The sequence below is a fragment of the Rattus rattus genome, chromosome 6 (assembly GCF_011064425.1).
Source record: "Rattus rattus isolate New Zealand chromosome 6, Rrattus_CSIRO_v1, whole genome shotgun sequence".
In the NCBI taxonomy this organism is placed as follows: domain Eukaryota; kingdom Metazoa; phylum Chordata; class Mammalia; order Rodentia; family Muridae; genus Rattus; species Rattus rattus.
This window is the reverse complement of record NC_046159.1, coordinates 38,367,244-38,382,557: the sequence shown is the minus strand read 5'-3', so window position 1 is coordinate 38,382,557 and position 15,314 is coordinate 38,367,244. Positions and strand designations below refer to the sequence as shown.

At 44.4% G+C, this 15,314-nt stretch overlaps 1 protein-coding gene across 1 annotated transcript in view; it reads left to right on the top strand.

Annotated features, from left to right (window-relative positions):
- Positions 1–15,314, top strand: part of Itpr1 (inositol 1,4,5-trisphosphate receptor type 1) — a 323,135-nt gene that overhangs the window by 188,774 nt on the left and 119,047 nt on the right. Inside the window, exons 37-40 of the mRNA XM_032905993.1 lie at positions 1,914–2,098; positions 4,946–5,094; positions 5,980–6,089; positions 11,433–11,467. Coding sequence (XP_032761884.1) covers positions 1,914–2,098; positions 4,946–5,094; positions 5,980–6,089; positions 11,433–11,467 — 479 coding nt within the window. The remainder of the gene's footprint in view (positions 1–1,913; positions 2,099–4,945; positions 5,095–5,979; positions 6,090–11,432; positions 11,468–15,314) is intronic.

Sequence of the window (15,314 nt, the reverse complement as noted above, 5' to 3'; positions counted from 1 at the left end):
CCTGTGAAGCACCCCTAAGATCCCAAGGAGCACCCTTTCCCACAAGTGGCATGCTGTTTACATCTCCCTCTGCAGTGGCTGCTTCTCTTTCCCCTCTTTGCTCCCCAGTCCCCAAGACACTTACCTCAAAGGCCATTCTACAATGCACTGTTATCCCTCCTCACCTGTGCTTTCTGTGATGCTAGCTATTGAACCTGGGCCTAGTCCATATTAGGGAAACACTCTAGTACTGAACTACACCCCAGCCGTTTCCCAAAAAGTTTAGGTGATACTATCATTGTTTTAGGGGTACAGCATTGTCAGGGGAGTTGGCGTCTTGTTGCCATAGAAACTTCAGATTTCTTTCTTCTAGTGGTTTTAAATAGTTGGTAAGTTTCTATAAATTATTATTATCCTGTGAATGCTGGTTATCCAGCCTTTGTCTGGCCTTCTCCCTCTGCCCTCGCTAAGCACTTTTCCTCTTTTACTTCTGCATCTTCTTAAAAATGGTCTTCTGACCTTTCCCCCTCCACACCTTCCACGAGTTCTGTTCTAAGGGATATGCTTCCTATCTCAGATGGGAAGTCTTGTAGCAAGCAGCAAGCACGACACTTCTCAGAGAGTGTTCCTTGGGAAGGGTGGGATTTATCAGAAAGAACGTTTCCATAGTTACCAGAAGATGAGCATATGTTCCCATGTTGTAACTTTGGGCAAGCATAGGATATTTGTGTGAGGACCCCTTGCCTTGGTTTTTGTAGGCCCTGCCTTATTCATGTGTGTGCCTGTGTGTGTGTTTAGATGTGTGTACGTGTTGTGAGAGATTAGGCTGAGAGAATGCCTGGAGAACCCTCTGCTTTCTTCAGACTTGACAGCAGTTTGAATTGCTATTCAAGCTAAAATGTCTGAGTAAGTCCTTGCCCCACAAGTTGGTTCAGATCTGAGGAAGCCATTGGCTTGATGGGCGGCTTGGTTAGAGAAGCTACAAGGCTCAGTAGTCTGAGCAGGAGTGGCGACATGGAGAAAGCTAGAAGCCAGCTCAGTAGTAGAGAACTTCCCCACATAGAAACAAGAAGTGTTCATCTTCGCTTCCTTAACTTAGTTTAGTAATACTTCAGATTCATAGGAAAGTTACAAAACAGATGCAATAGGGTTCCTGTGTAAGCCTCACCTTCTTCCTCCACTCTCAGCATCTCCGTTCCTAGTGCACATTTGTCAAAAGCTGGAGAGTGACCCTGATACATTACCACAGCTGAACTGTAGGCCTGACTCAGATTGCATAATGTCTCCATGAACATCCTTCTTCTATACTGGGCACACCTCTCCTGGTCTCACACTCAGCTGTCATGTGCCCAGTCTGGTCCAGGGTGGTTTCTCTATTTTTCTTGTTACTCATGACCTCAACAGTGCAAACAAGTACTGGCCAAGTATCTTCAAGTGTCCGTGTGTTAGATTTCAGTGCCGTTTCCTCATTAGGAACATGGAGTTGACCTTTGTTAGGGAGGGAAAGAGGCACCTCCAGCACAGATGCTGTTTTGTGTTTTGGTCAGCAGAAGTTCACTTCCTGTAGGCTGTTATGTAGAACAACAAAATTGGTAATTTTTAGGAAAACAATTTCTTGGCCAAGCAACTTGTTCGCCTGGATAACTCTTAAAATGTACAAACACTAGGGCATTCGTAAGAGGCTGTTCACTTAAAAAGCAAACTGGCATTGAGCTGTTACTATGAATTCCCAAAGCTTTTAACGCTTCAGTGTCTGTGGGTATGGGTCCCCAGAGTTTACATTTGAGGGTAAAAGTTGAGTTCCCTCTCTCTCTTCTCCAGACAATACGTGCCTGCCCATGATAGGCGTAGAACAATCTGCCTAGTGGGCGATGAGGGTTATATCCTGCTTCTCCGAATGTTGTAGACTCATGAGTCATCGGTCTCTTTTGCAGCCAAGAGCCGGGCCATAGCCATTCCTGTTGACCTAGACAGCCAAGTCAACAACCTCTTCCTGAAGTCCCACAACATCGTGCAGAAAACAGCCATGAACTGGCGGTTATCAGCCCGCAATGCTGCTCGTAGAGACTCTGTCCTGGCAGCTTCCAGAGACTACCGAAATATCATTGAGAGGTTACAGGTAAAGTCTGAGGCTGAATGAAGTGGATTTCAATTTGACGATCACAAGTATATTTTCTGAAGCCACAAAACATACAAGCTCAGCTATACAGAAGAGGTTTGTGAGGCCAGGAGGATGAAATCATTTGGTAATACTTAGTTTAGTAATACTAAAGGGGACCCACTCATAAGGTAGACAGTTGATACAGAGCATTAGCCATCGTTATTGTCTGAAATCTATATAGAATGTCCCTGTGTGGCGAGGGCCCCCTCACACTGTGACAGCTGAGTCTATAAACATTTCTAGGGTCTTGAAAGCAATTTTGTCTTTATCACCCTACCTTTAAAGATGTCGCTAGACATCAGTTCTGCTGCCTTCTATTGGTCTATGCAGCCTCAGAGGTGCATTCAGTTTCTTAGGAGGGAAATTCAAACCACCATTCAGTGGGAAGGATGTTGGTGCAGGGCTACAACAACGTGTGAACTAGAGTAATGGCTGTCATTGGAAAACACAAGCCCTTGAACAGTGCCTAGCACATTGTATAGTAAGACTCAAGGGCTTCTCTTACAATGCCTAAGGTTACTGCTTTGATTATAAAAATTACTATCATTAGGAAAAGTAATTGAGTCACTGTATGACTCCGTAATTCATATAAAGACAAATAAATTTACTGATTCATTTATCAGCCCTGGGCACTGGTGGTATGTAGTGAGAAAAGCCTTTTCTCACCCTTTCATAGAGCCTCAGAGACAAGGCCATTAATCAGCTAATTACACATATAAACCTAAAGTGGCAAGAGGAAAGCTACTGGACTGGGGTTGGGGTAGGGGACGAGGGATGCCTGACTAAGAACCCAAGAGTGGGAAGCATCCTGTGTAAAGATTGTTGAGCAGATGCGGTGCATGGCTGCAGCCCTTGCAGCTAATGAGGTCCACGCTGCAGCCCTTGTGGCTAGGTGGCCAGGAGTGCTACAGGGTCAAGTAAAGGACTGGAGTCTTCCCTATGATAGAAGGCATTCTTAAGCAAATTTAACCGTGTAACTAAATGAGGACTTCCCAACCTTCTGTGCTGTGGGAAATATGAGGAGTGACAGACTCGATGCTCCAGGAACAAACAGTACTTTCCTGATTACACAGTCAGTTACCTGCAAACGTAGGAGCGTCTTGCCTCCTTAGACTCATTAGGTATCCTGGGAAATGGAATAGAATGCATAGGTAGGTCATACTTGCTACAAAAACTTGCCAGTGCTTTAAAGAGATCCCGATTTTGCAGTTATGTATTATCCAAGTCCCTGTCACCATTCAGTGTCCTTGTGCAGCAAAAGTTGTAATAAGGACAGTCTCTTGGTCACTAACCACCTCTGTAACAATCCTCATCTAAAACATTGGCGCCTTCCAAAACTCATTGCTTTGCCATCTTTCTCTGTCTCTGTCTCTGTCTCTGTCTCTGTCTCTGTCTCTCTCTCTCTCTCTCTCTCTCTCTCTCTCAGTTGCTGTTGCTTTCACTGTCACTCCGTGAGTGCTGAATGTCATACATTTGAAAATACAATGCAAACAAGTTTCAATAAAAAGTCAGACTTGTCAAAAGATGCACGGCCTCATGCAGTAGGTTAATGAGTGTTAAGGGATTACTTCCACCCCACATAAATGCTTCCAGTTGTGTTGGGGTCAGGAGCAGTGAGGAGTGAAGAGAAAGGGGGCAGAGGAAGAGTGGTCCCCAGAGGCACAGTGTTAGGAAAGCTAAGACCTTCCCCTTCACTGCCATGAAAGTCATACAAAGTAGGGAAGCTGCATCCTGCTGCTTACGATGCTGTTGGGAACCCCTTCCCCCACCTGGAGAAATCACCTAATTCTGCATCTCTGTGTGTCCTAAATATTACTGCCCTGTCACCATTATACAGAGTCTCTTAAACATAAGCCAAGGCCATCTTTATTTAGTTTCTATATACAAGATCTTTCCGTTCCTATTCTTAACAACCCCCAAGAGGTAAAGAAAAACATTTAAATGAGGTGTTTCTTCCCATACAAATCCCCTTGTGCTGCGTTCTTCTCCAGTCTTAGCCTGCTGCTAGCTAAACTCAGTCAGCAAGCCTTGGGACAGACTACAAGCCTTGGACAGGCTGCGGCATCTTTTGAAGATGATCCCTCGTCTGTTTCCTATCATTTGCCTTTAAATGGTGTCTGTTACGCTGGATTGCTGGTGGCTCTTTCAACTTCTCTCTGTTTTCCTTTCCCACAGCTGTGTGTTTTGCATTTGAAGACCATCATGCTATCAGGGTACATGTATTTAGCATGTTGATACAGCATGTTCATTCATTTGTGTTCTCATGTTTATATGATTATTCTGTAGACTGTGCTCATTGTTAAGAACCAGACAGCACTAGGAACTGTGTAGCGGAACGTTAGAATCCCCTGTAATCCCACCACCCAGAGAAAACCAGTGGTGCGATGGGTTAGTGGGATTTGGTATGTACTTTTTAGATATGGATGTTGTCCGTGAGACAGTGTCATAGAATCCATACTATTGCTTGACTGCACTAAGCTCATACGGCGGACATCTCTTTGACACTGTTAAACTTGGTTTTGTGTGTTGTGCTTATGCATATGCAGAATGGCCACTGGGAGTATAAACTGTCTCAGACGAAGAGGTAGAGAACAGGTTGATTTGTTTGTCCTTTGTTTTCTGGATTGGGAGGCAATGCTTCCGGTAACCATTGGGCAGTATCTAATAACTGAAAGCAATGGGAGACAATACTAGAGTTGCACTAACACAGCCTGTGCCACATGCTTAGGCAGAGACAGATAGCCTCTCACTCTGCTGCAGCCAGCCTCCGCCTGAGCTGCTGACCAAGGCACACTTCCATTCCAGGACATCGTGTCTGCCCTGGAGGACCGACTCCGGCCCCTGGTCCAGGCCGAGCTGTCTGTGCTCGTGGATGTTCTACACAGACCGGAACTGCTTTTCCCTGAGAACACGGACGCCAGGAGGAAATGCGAAAGTGGAGGTTTCATCTGCAAGTAAGCAGCCTCCCTTCTGGGGTGGTCAGTAGCCAGAAACTCCTGACGGCCAGGCCAAGCCGCTGTTCCTGAAGGAGGAGCTGTTGGCCAGTTTTCAACTCTGTGGGTTCAAGTCAGATACTAGAGTCCTGGTCTGACCCTCCCAAAGCAAACTTGTCTCTTAGATCCCACTGACACTTCCCCCTCTGTTTGAATCGCATGCCTGGTCAGTTTTTTTCTCCACTCAACAACTTAGGCGCAAACACCTACCATGTGTGGTACAAGCAAACAAATGTCATAACCCTCCAGGCCTTCAAAAGTCTTGGACTTCAATGATCTCACTATTATTCCCTAACATGTTTTTGGATTCTTAGTTTATGCCATGTGGGCCATAAACTAAAAAGTCAGCAGTCTTTTGACCCCCACCCCCCAAAAATCCCCATTTGATTTTTCACTAAGCTGAGTTGTTTGCCTACGCAGAAGGTGGGTTCTGCCCTAGAAGCCCCTCTGAAGATGAGGCTCTGGATACAGAAAGCGAGTTTCCCCAACCGTCATCTTCATGGGGGTTTTAAAAATATCCTACTGGCGTATTTTAGCAGCAATCCTCAGAGGAGAAATAACCCCATTTGTGAGTAGGGCTCTGTCTGCCTTCTCCACTTGGTATAATCTCCCACTGTGTGTCCAGCTCCTGCCTTGTCAGCCTGGTAATGCGTTCCCGACCAGCAGGTGTCGTGTGTGAGACGTGGCTGCTCGCCGGCTCGCAAGCGTGTGGATGCCCGGGTGTATTTAAAGGAGGAACCCTTCTGAAATGTTTGCTCTCTCACTGACTAGTTAGACCAGGATTCTTGTGACATGTCTTCAGCTGCAGTGTGGTTTCAAGATGTCGCCCTGTTTTCTCTCTCTCAGGCTCATAAAACACACCAAGCAGCTGCTAGAGGAGAATGAAGAGAAACTGTGCATTAAAGTCTTACAGACCCTCAGGGAAATGATGACCAAAGATAGAGGCTATGGAGAAAAAGGTACTGCATTTTATAGTCTTGTTCAAATCATGCTGTGTGTTAAATTTAAGGTTTGGGAGTGCTTGGAAACCCCTGAGTTACTGGCTGGCAGTTTATTTATTTTTTAAGTTTTCTTCTCCTGTCCAGAATGATAGCTGAATCATATGACTGCCTCCCCACGAGTCAAATATAAATATTATTTGTCTCTCACAGACAACTTGCCACACAGCCTAATGTCAAGGAAGTAGTTCTAAGGCCTTTCCTGGTGAACTTCCCAGTGAGACGTAGAGTCCTGTGTATCAGTCCGGATCTGGGAATGTGTGTTCCAGCTCAGCACACCCGTGGGCTGACTTGTCTCTTTCTGCTGGGTATTTCACAACCCTTCCAGCACCTCAAGAAACTCCCTCTAATTCTCACTGGAAATAAGACAAGCAACGCATGTCACCACTTCTGATTGAGATTGTGAAATGGACAATTCCTGTGACCTGGTGCTTCTTGGTAGATGGAGAAAGCAGGCATTTGGCATGTGTCCCTCGTGGGGCACGGTAGGGCAAGAATGATCCTGGTGCTCATTGTCTTGTCCAGCAAGGAATCTTAGGCATGAGTCTCAGTGTCACCAACCTTTACTGGGTAGTTAATAACACCTACTAACTGCTAGCTACTCTTACCAATGGTTTCTGATCTCGCTGTCCTTTCAGAAAACCCAGTAACTCACTGGTCGGCTCTGGGAAGAAGTCTGGGTATTTAAACCACTTCTCTCCCTGTCAGACTAGAGGATGATAACCAAATTATTATAATGGACTGCTGAAATATCACCCTTTAGCCTATGCAAGGTCTCTCACTATAGCTTACATAGGAAATGAAGCTCCCTGGATAAGAACAAGAAAACAAGGTGGAGTGGTGGCCCATGGCTTTAATTTCAGCCCACGGGAGGCACGGGGAGGCAGATCTCTTGAGTTTGAGGCCAGCCTGATCTACAGAGTAAGTTCTAGGACAGCCAGTGATACACAGAGAATACAAAGGAAGAGAGAGAGAGAGAGAGAGAGAGAGAGAGAGAGAGAGAGAGAGAGAGAGAGAGAGAGAGAGAAGTGTAGTTGTTACTGTACAGCCCTCTGCTGTCTCCACATCACTAGGCTTAAATATCACTTCAGCTGAGGCTATACCCCTTTTGGTAAGATGCTTTCCTGGCATGCACAAAGCAGGGTTTGACACCCTGCACTGGCACTCATACTGGATGCATGTGCATCTTGGTGCATGCCTGTAGTCCTGGCACTAGGGAAATAGGAGGCAAGTTGACCCGCAGTTCAAGGTCATTCTTGTCTGCAGAGTTCCAGACAAGCCTGGATCACATGACATCCTGTCTCAAACTAACCCAACAAACCAACATATATATAAACTTCATTCTAAATGTTTATAGTATATAAATGTAAAGGTGAAGGCTTGTTCACTAAATAAGGATTTTGTGGACATAACGTGATACGCAGAAGCTTATAAAAATGGTAGATGCAAAGTGTCTTAGTCCAGGTAGAAACAATGAGATGACTCTCCCCTAGGGATACACACATGGGCACCTGGGTAGCTTTTAATTGAAACAAAGGGGAAAGGATGGGAGGAGAGACACCAAGGGCAGCTTCAGGATGGAGTAGGCAGAGAAAGACTGAGAGAGAGTATGGAATGCCCAGAGGTTAGAAGAGTTTCTTGGGCCTCAGTTCACTTTCCTTTGTAGCTGGTAAAGAAACTAGCCATGCCCAAGCCCTGAGGCTGATATCTCTTTCCAGACTGCTTGGGACTGTCCTCCCCACTTCAGGAAAATGGGAACATTATATGCTAGAAAGGGGAAGACCACAAAACCAAGGAAGATGCTCTAAGAGCCTGCACTACATCCTTGAAACTTCTGGCCCTGGTGGTTTGGCTATTTGAAAGTGCTACTTACCCATTTGTATCAATGGATCTTTGAAATGGGCAGGAAGCATGAAAGGGTCTCTGCTTCCCTGTCTGGTTAATAACTTTGTCTCACCAAGATTCTTTAATGATATTTCAACAGTTGCTATCTGTTCTTGCTGTACTGAAGAAGCACAACACATAGGCAGGCCAGTATTTTCAAGAGTAGAAAAACGCACAACCAAAGCAGTAGCCATATCTTTTTAAGGAAACCAGTTGGCTTGGGATTTTATAAACCAAGTTGTCCCTGGCCCTGTGCTGAGGACTCTCCCAGGTGTTCTTCACACTTTTCCTGCTGGTTACCCTTTGTGTGGGATGTTGTCATGGCTACCACCCTCCTGAGGGTATTTGCTACTGTCCTTCTTCCCGTCCTTAAGTTTTAATAGCCACAATCAGATCTAGACTGATTAAAGTCTGAGGACCTCAGACTTCCTCATTAACCCTCCCTTGAGCAGAAGCATCTGGGCTGGGATGAAATATCTGCCCAGGATCACATGGAGACTCCATGGGGTCAAGACTAGACCCCACCCAGTCTTGCACATGCTGGTACACGCCATTTCCTGCTTTTCTCATGCTGTGTTTGTCAGTTCAGGCCATTTCTGTATCCTTTGCCCTGAGCTGCAGTTCCTGTGGATGAAGAGACTTTGTGTACCTTTGCTCATCTCTGCCTTTTCATTCAACTTCAGGGCTTTATCAAGGTCACAGATGAGAAAGAAATTGGAAACAATTCTTATTACTCTAACCTAAAAGCGTTGGTATTCTCGTGGGTCTACTTTCATAAAGGGGAGAAAAGACCATTGAAAAGAATGACTCGGATTACCAAGTAGATTCAAATATACCATCATCTCTCTAAAGCTGAATTACAGGTTTTAATCACCAGATACAATATTTACTAACCTCTTGTGTAACAGTCTCCTATCTTATCTATGGTCAGCCCCAGAGATAAATATCATCATTGTTATTTTTAGACTCAAAGGTGAAGACATAGAAAAGTTCACACTTTTTTGTCTAGGATCATACAGCTAAGAACAAGCCCCATGAACCTAAACCTAGATACCTAGACTTTGACCAACACAAAATAAGTATGCAGATTAACTACACTCATGCGCTTTGACATTAACCTGTAGCCTTAACATATGTTTCATTATGGTATATGATTACCATATAAAAGACAGGAGCATTAAATGTTGCAGTATATCTAGGGTTCGGCTCAGTTCTGATTTGCCACCCAATTGTAAGGTAAGTTTATAAATTCTGCTTACCCTAGGCCTGTGGTTTTGAGTAGATATCAGAATAATGATTAATGAGTGTTTAGCTCACAAAATATGCTCATCCAGGAAATATCAAAGGTAGGGATTGTTGTGTTACAGTGATGTTACTATAGTGAAATACCTGAGCGGGGCTCTGTAATAAAAATGAGATATGTCTATGGTAGAATGTTGGCTTAACAGACACAATCCCCACTACCTATCTACCTTCCTACCTACCTTAATTAATTAATTAGTTAACTAAAATAAATAAGTAATAACTTATAGTTTGGGAGCCTGGAACTCTAAGATTGGGCAGCCCCATTCATTTGTTCTCTGGTTATGGTCTAATGTTGAGTAGTTGAAGGAGTGAGAAATCACATTCTGAAACAGAAAGCCAAAGGAGAATTGAGAAATCCACCTTACCCTTACAGCTAACTTTCCTGAGAACTAACGCAGGGCACAGCTTGTAACTAACACCCTTCACCCTCTGATAACCAGAGAATCTGAGGAAGGGAAACTGCCTAGAGCTTGAGGTCAACTTGGGCTACGTAGAGAGCTCCAAGCCAGCGTGGGCTACCGAATGAGATCCTGTCCCCTCCCAATCCAAACCCAAACAAAAGGGAAATAAAATAAACCAATCCAAATAGCAAATTTTAGAGCCATACAAGGACAGTGCTCTGTGTGTGACCTTGGGCCGTCCCCCTAGGTCTTACCAAGGCATGTCACCAGTGAGGTTCAGTGTCCCAGTGTGTGAACCAGGAGAATACACTCAAACCCTCTCCAGACCTTTACAAGCACTCAGGGAATAAAAGAAAGAAAGAAAAGAAACAACCCACAACTTCACCTGTTATGTCCCTGAATGCAGAGAATGAGGTACTAAACATAAAAATAAATAATGTATGAAAAATGATTGCTAATATGGTGTTGAAGCATGTTTTGGTAAGAAGCTTTCCCCATCTTTGTATCCTGTATCTTCAAAGAGAGCAAACTTCAGAATGATACCGGGACTGTAAGTACTCTGCATATGAAATACCCACTACAGTTTGTTTTCAGTGTATATTAAAACTCACCCATGGCTAAGAAAAAAATTAACACCCCCTATAGCTCAGAATCATAAAGATTGCTCTGAATCTCTAACTCACAGAAAATCTTGATCCTGTTTGAAAAAAGAATGGCTTAGTTATCTTAGGTACTGGCCTCTCTCAGGTCACAGTAAGTTTTTATTGAGCTGGCCAAGGTTTGTATTATTGGTCAAAGAGCTTCGGAAGAAATTCAGAGGCCAGGAACTAATGTAAAAGGATATGTCAGAATTTAACATTCCACTTCCCATTCTGAATAATCCTTGCCTTAGTTCTAGAGAGAGCCAACCTCAGGCAATGCCAGGGGTTCTATTTCTGACAATTGTCAGTTCTCTGTTAATCACTGAAGCTCCTCCATTCTGGATGAGTAGAGTTTTGGCCTTTTTGGCTACTAACATTTCTGACAAGACTCTTCACTTTGCAGAATGAAATGTAACTGAATTGTAAATCAGTCAGCTTTCCTTAACCCAGTGTAACTGAGATAATTCTCTTGTGATTTTTTTTTTCTAATTTCCATAGAGTTGATGCCAGTGCACCCATGTTAGTCATCCAACTGGGGCAACTGGTGCTTCTCGGTCACCCATGATCCCAGGTTTTGAGATATGGTTAGGCTCTGCCTCTTGAAGTTAATCCCAGATCTGACTGAGCCCAACTGTGGTTTGGGCTCCCGACCCTCAATAAACCAGTCAAGTGAGTTAAGAGTGCCCTAGTCTTTTGGCTTATCCCTTCCTAACTACTTCTGAAAACCATAGCTTGGGGAATTGCCTCCTGGCCCCACTCAGTTCAAGTTTTCTTGTTTATAAGCAAGTACAAGGCTGTCTCCATGCTCGGATGGTGGACTGGTGAGGATTGCTGCTCATTGCGTGAATAAAACATGGCACATATTGCATATTTGGTTCCAGAGCCGATGTCATTCCAAGCTGTGACATTGTCCACAGTGCATAAACTCCTTCAAATGGCCACTGCCTGTCAGCACCTGAAGGTGCCATGGTTGAGCACGACCATATCCTTGCAACTTTCTGACATTTAGATTTCTTGTGTTTCCTTTCCTAACAAATCTTCTCTTTCTCTCCCCTCCTTTCTTCTCTTCCAGCAAATTTCCATTGATGAATTGGAAAATGCCGAGGTCCTAATTTTGTTGTTTATTGTTTTTAATGTCCCACGGTGGTGTCTCCATGATACCCTTCTAGTTAACCTTGTGCTGTGTCCTCTGGTCTCTGCGTCTAGCGTCTTGTGTAGTGTGCCTTCTGGGGGTGAGCAGGGTTGGTCCTGTCTGTGTTAGCATTTCTCTCCAGAGTGTTTATCATTTGTCCTTGGATATCCCACCGTCCTCCAGATAAAGAGTTTCTAAGCTGTGATAAGGCTTCAGGCATTCCCTCATCTCAGCGGAATCTCTGGTTAGCGCTGGTCACTAACTGAAGTTCACTGTTGACGTTAACATAAAGGAATTTCGCTTTGTGTAAAGCATCTGACCCAAAGAGAGAGAACAGATTGACAGGGTTGCGAAGCTGTTAAAACACAACAACAAAACATCAAGCCCACTACTCTCCTGCTCTGTGTTGACAGTCATTGCGTGTCTGGGGTCACAAGTTTTTTCACAAGGCAGTGTGAATCCCAAAGTGCTAGTTGAGACTTTCTACCCCTGATATTAGGAAACCCCATCAGCTGTAATTTCTCTTCTGGAAGACCTGGCTATAGATGCAGAAATGAAGATGTCCCCTGTGGTTCCTATACGGACCTGTCACCATGCAGTTACAGTAGTGTCCTGGGAATGGATTGATACATGAGGAGATCTCACCATGCAGTTACAGTAGTATCCTGGGAATGGATTGATACGTGAGGAGATCTTGTACTGGAGATTTCTTTTCTACCTCTTGTTTGTTCTGTGTATTTTCAACAGCCTTCATGATTTTAGGCTGTGATATGTACATGGTAAGGGATACCAGCAAAAAAAAAAAAAAGATTTTTGGGTGGAGGAAACATGTACACTACACATTATATAGTTTTTTGTTGTTGTTGTTTTTACATTATATAGTTTTATTGGCTGTAGAATAGAGTGCATTGGGATAGAATTTCATATCATTTGATTTTGGTTAGGCTGATTAATACTTTATTTTGGATGGAATGAGACTCCAGGATTGGGCATGTTACCCAGTATCTTTTTACTTTGGTTTAATACATCATAGTTGAAAAATCTTAATAAATGGCTTAATTATATGTAAGGAAAGTTCAGGCACATCGCAGACTTATAACCATAAGCATCACATGTAGAAAAGCATCGTATGGCGCTTTCCCATTTATTTCTATGCTAGAATGTCCTGGACTGAACTTTGTATGCCGACACCCTTCAATGCTCTTGTTTCTACCTAGACTTACAAATGCCTCCCTTTAAACTTCTCCTCCCGGGCTGTGGAGGTTGAATTTCTATTTGCTTAGGTCCAGATTAAATCAGGGAAAGAAACCCCTCCCTCACCATGGTCTGCGTAGCATTATTAATACACTGTTTGCACCATAGTAAATCAGTTGATATGTTTGCTTGCTCAGGATACAACTTGGTTCTCCTGGCTGGGAGTTTACCGCTTGCTTATGGAAAGATTCCACAGTTGGAGCAGGTGTGTTTATAATTATACTCGAGGAAATAGAATACTCTCTGTTTATAAAAGAAGAATGTTCTGGCAGGCGCTTAGATTCTTTGAAAATTCCCTGAGGAAGCAACTGTGGCTCCCCTCTGCGTAGTTACCCCTGGCAACCATCAGAACCCTGGGACACCAACACCCTGTCCCTAGTCCCTCAGGCTATTGGCCCTGGCCCTCTTCTCAGAGATGACTGATTGGCCTTTCTTAGCAGCCCATTCTGGAAACTACCACAGCTCCTGCAGTGCAGTCCCCCCCCACACCCAGCCTTTTACCAGTGTGTGCTTGTGGGAGCTGCAGTCCACAGCTGAGCTTCTACGGAAGTTTAATGAGAGCTCCTGCCAGCAAAGGATCAGGGTAGGGATGAGCCTCACACCTTACACTGAAGGCTTCTGTCCCGAGTGATCATGGTGGTGGCAGTGGGGAAGATATTAAGCATGTCCGGTCCCTCTATTTTCTCATCGCAGAAAAGCCACTGCCTTTTGATGATGATAAAAGGACAGTTGAGTATCTCGGGGGAATAGGTGCTACAAACAACTTAGGAAAAAGGAAAAGAGCTCCTGCATGCACGTCGGGACTTTGGGCAAGACGATAAAATAAGGGCTGAGGCATAAACGTAAAGAGTACGCGTGCGCGTACAGGCCCTTCCCAGCTGCCTCCTAGAATAAAATTTTATTTGACACCAGGAACAGGAGGGTGTTTGGTATTTGTGTTTGTGTTTGCTGCTTGGCAAGAAAGGGCAGTCTCTATCCTTACCCCTGGCTTGATCTTGTTCACTGGGGCTAGGAGAAACAAACTGGGTTGGGGGTGGGGGGTAGGAAAAGGAAACTACCCATACTGTGTCAAGCTTGATGGATTTTTACATTCATGTGCTTAGGGTGCATCCCCCGCCCCATACTTGTGTGATACTTTATCATCTTGGACTGATGATAAACGCCAGTCAGTTATCAGAAAAGGGCCACAGCCAATAGCCTATGGGGCCCCAGACAGGGTATTGGTATCCCACAGTTTTGACGGTTGCCAGGGAGCCACAGATACAGAAAGATCAAGATACAGAAAGCTCCCTCGCTGGTCATAAATGAGCAGCAGCTGACGTTTAAGATACTAATTTCTATCACTGCAAGCACCTGTTAGGTTTCAGGTACTACGCTAAGGGCTGGCTGCAATGTGCCCCCCAAAACATAGTATCTGTCCTGCTGGAGACTTTGCTAGAGACCATACAAATTAATGGAAAAGTTACCCCATCCTGTCATACGACATGACAGAAATACATGGAATTATGGGGAAACATCATCTGGGGATTTCTCGCTATGCCAGAAGATCAAGTAGTCACTTTATGGGTCAGGCAAGAATGTAATGGGGAACCTCAAGTCGGGACCCACTTTTCTAAAGTAGGAAGTGCCATGCCTTTTGAGAGCTTGCTTGGGGTTCATTCAGGCAGCAATAGTGGATGATGGGTCGTCCACCTAGGTTTCCTTTTTGTCCTTGAAAATAAATTGTGGGTTTTAAAAGTGTGCACTGCAGTTCACTTAAGATGAGATCCTCACTGAATTACTGTCACTCTGGTGACAGCAGGCAACTGCAACTTTGTTTCCTGTACTGAAAATTAAAAAAAACAAACAAACCAACAACAACAGCAGCAACAAAAAACCCACAGATATCCTTGTCACCCAGGGTAGCTGTAGCCCGATTTGATTTGATTTTATTATTTTGTGTGTGTGTCCTTAACTCCTCTCCCCTTTAGCTCCTCCTACAAGCTGCCACAGACAAAAAACAAAACAAACAAAAAAACAAAAACAAAAACAAAAAAACAACCCTCTGTAATATTCAGGCTGTGTGAAGGTTGGGAGGAGCAGTGCAGACAGAAGCTTAGGAATTGTTAGTTTTCACCTTCAGAGGGCGCGCTCAGGATGCTCGACCCCGGTGGAGGCGTCCTACTTTCTTACATAGCTGTGAACTTCTGAGTTGGGCACCTGCCAACACTCGGGCAGCCGTTACATAAGCCCTTTCTCTTTTTTCCTGGAATTTAAGCTTGCTGCTGATGTGCGACCTTCAGCAGGGATTGCCAATAAGTGCAGCAGGACTGTTTACTGTTAGACACTGGCAACCACAGGGCAAGCCCTGCTGTCAGCACACAGAAGCCACTGCGCGGAGTCTGCTGAGGGAGGGCCTTTCCAGATCTCTAGACTCTCTGTTACTGTTTCGGAGATTATTCCAGAACGACTGAAGTCGTGTCATTGCGACAGGCCAGACTGCGTTTTTAAATAACGGACCACACTACTGAGTTCTGATGAAGCCTCTGTGAGATATGCATCAAAGTACATGGGTGGAGCCATTTAA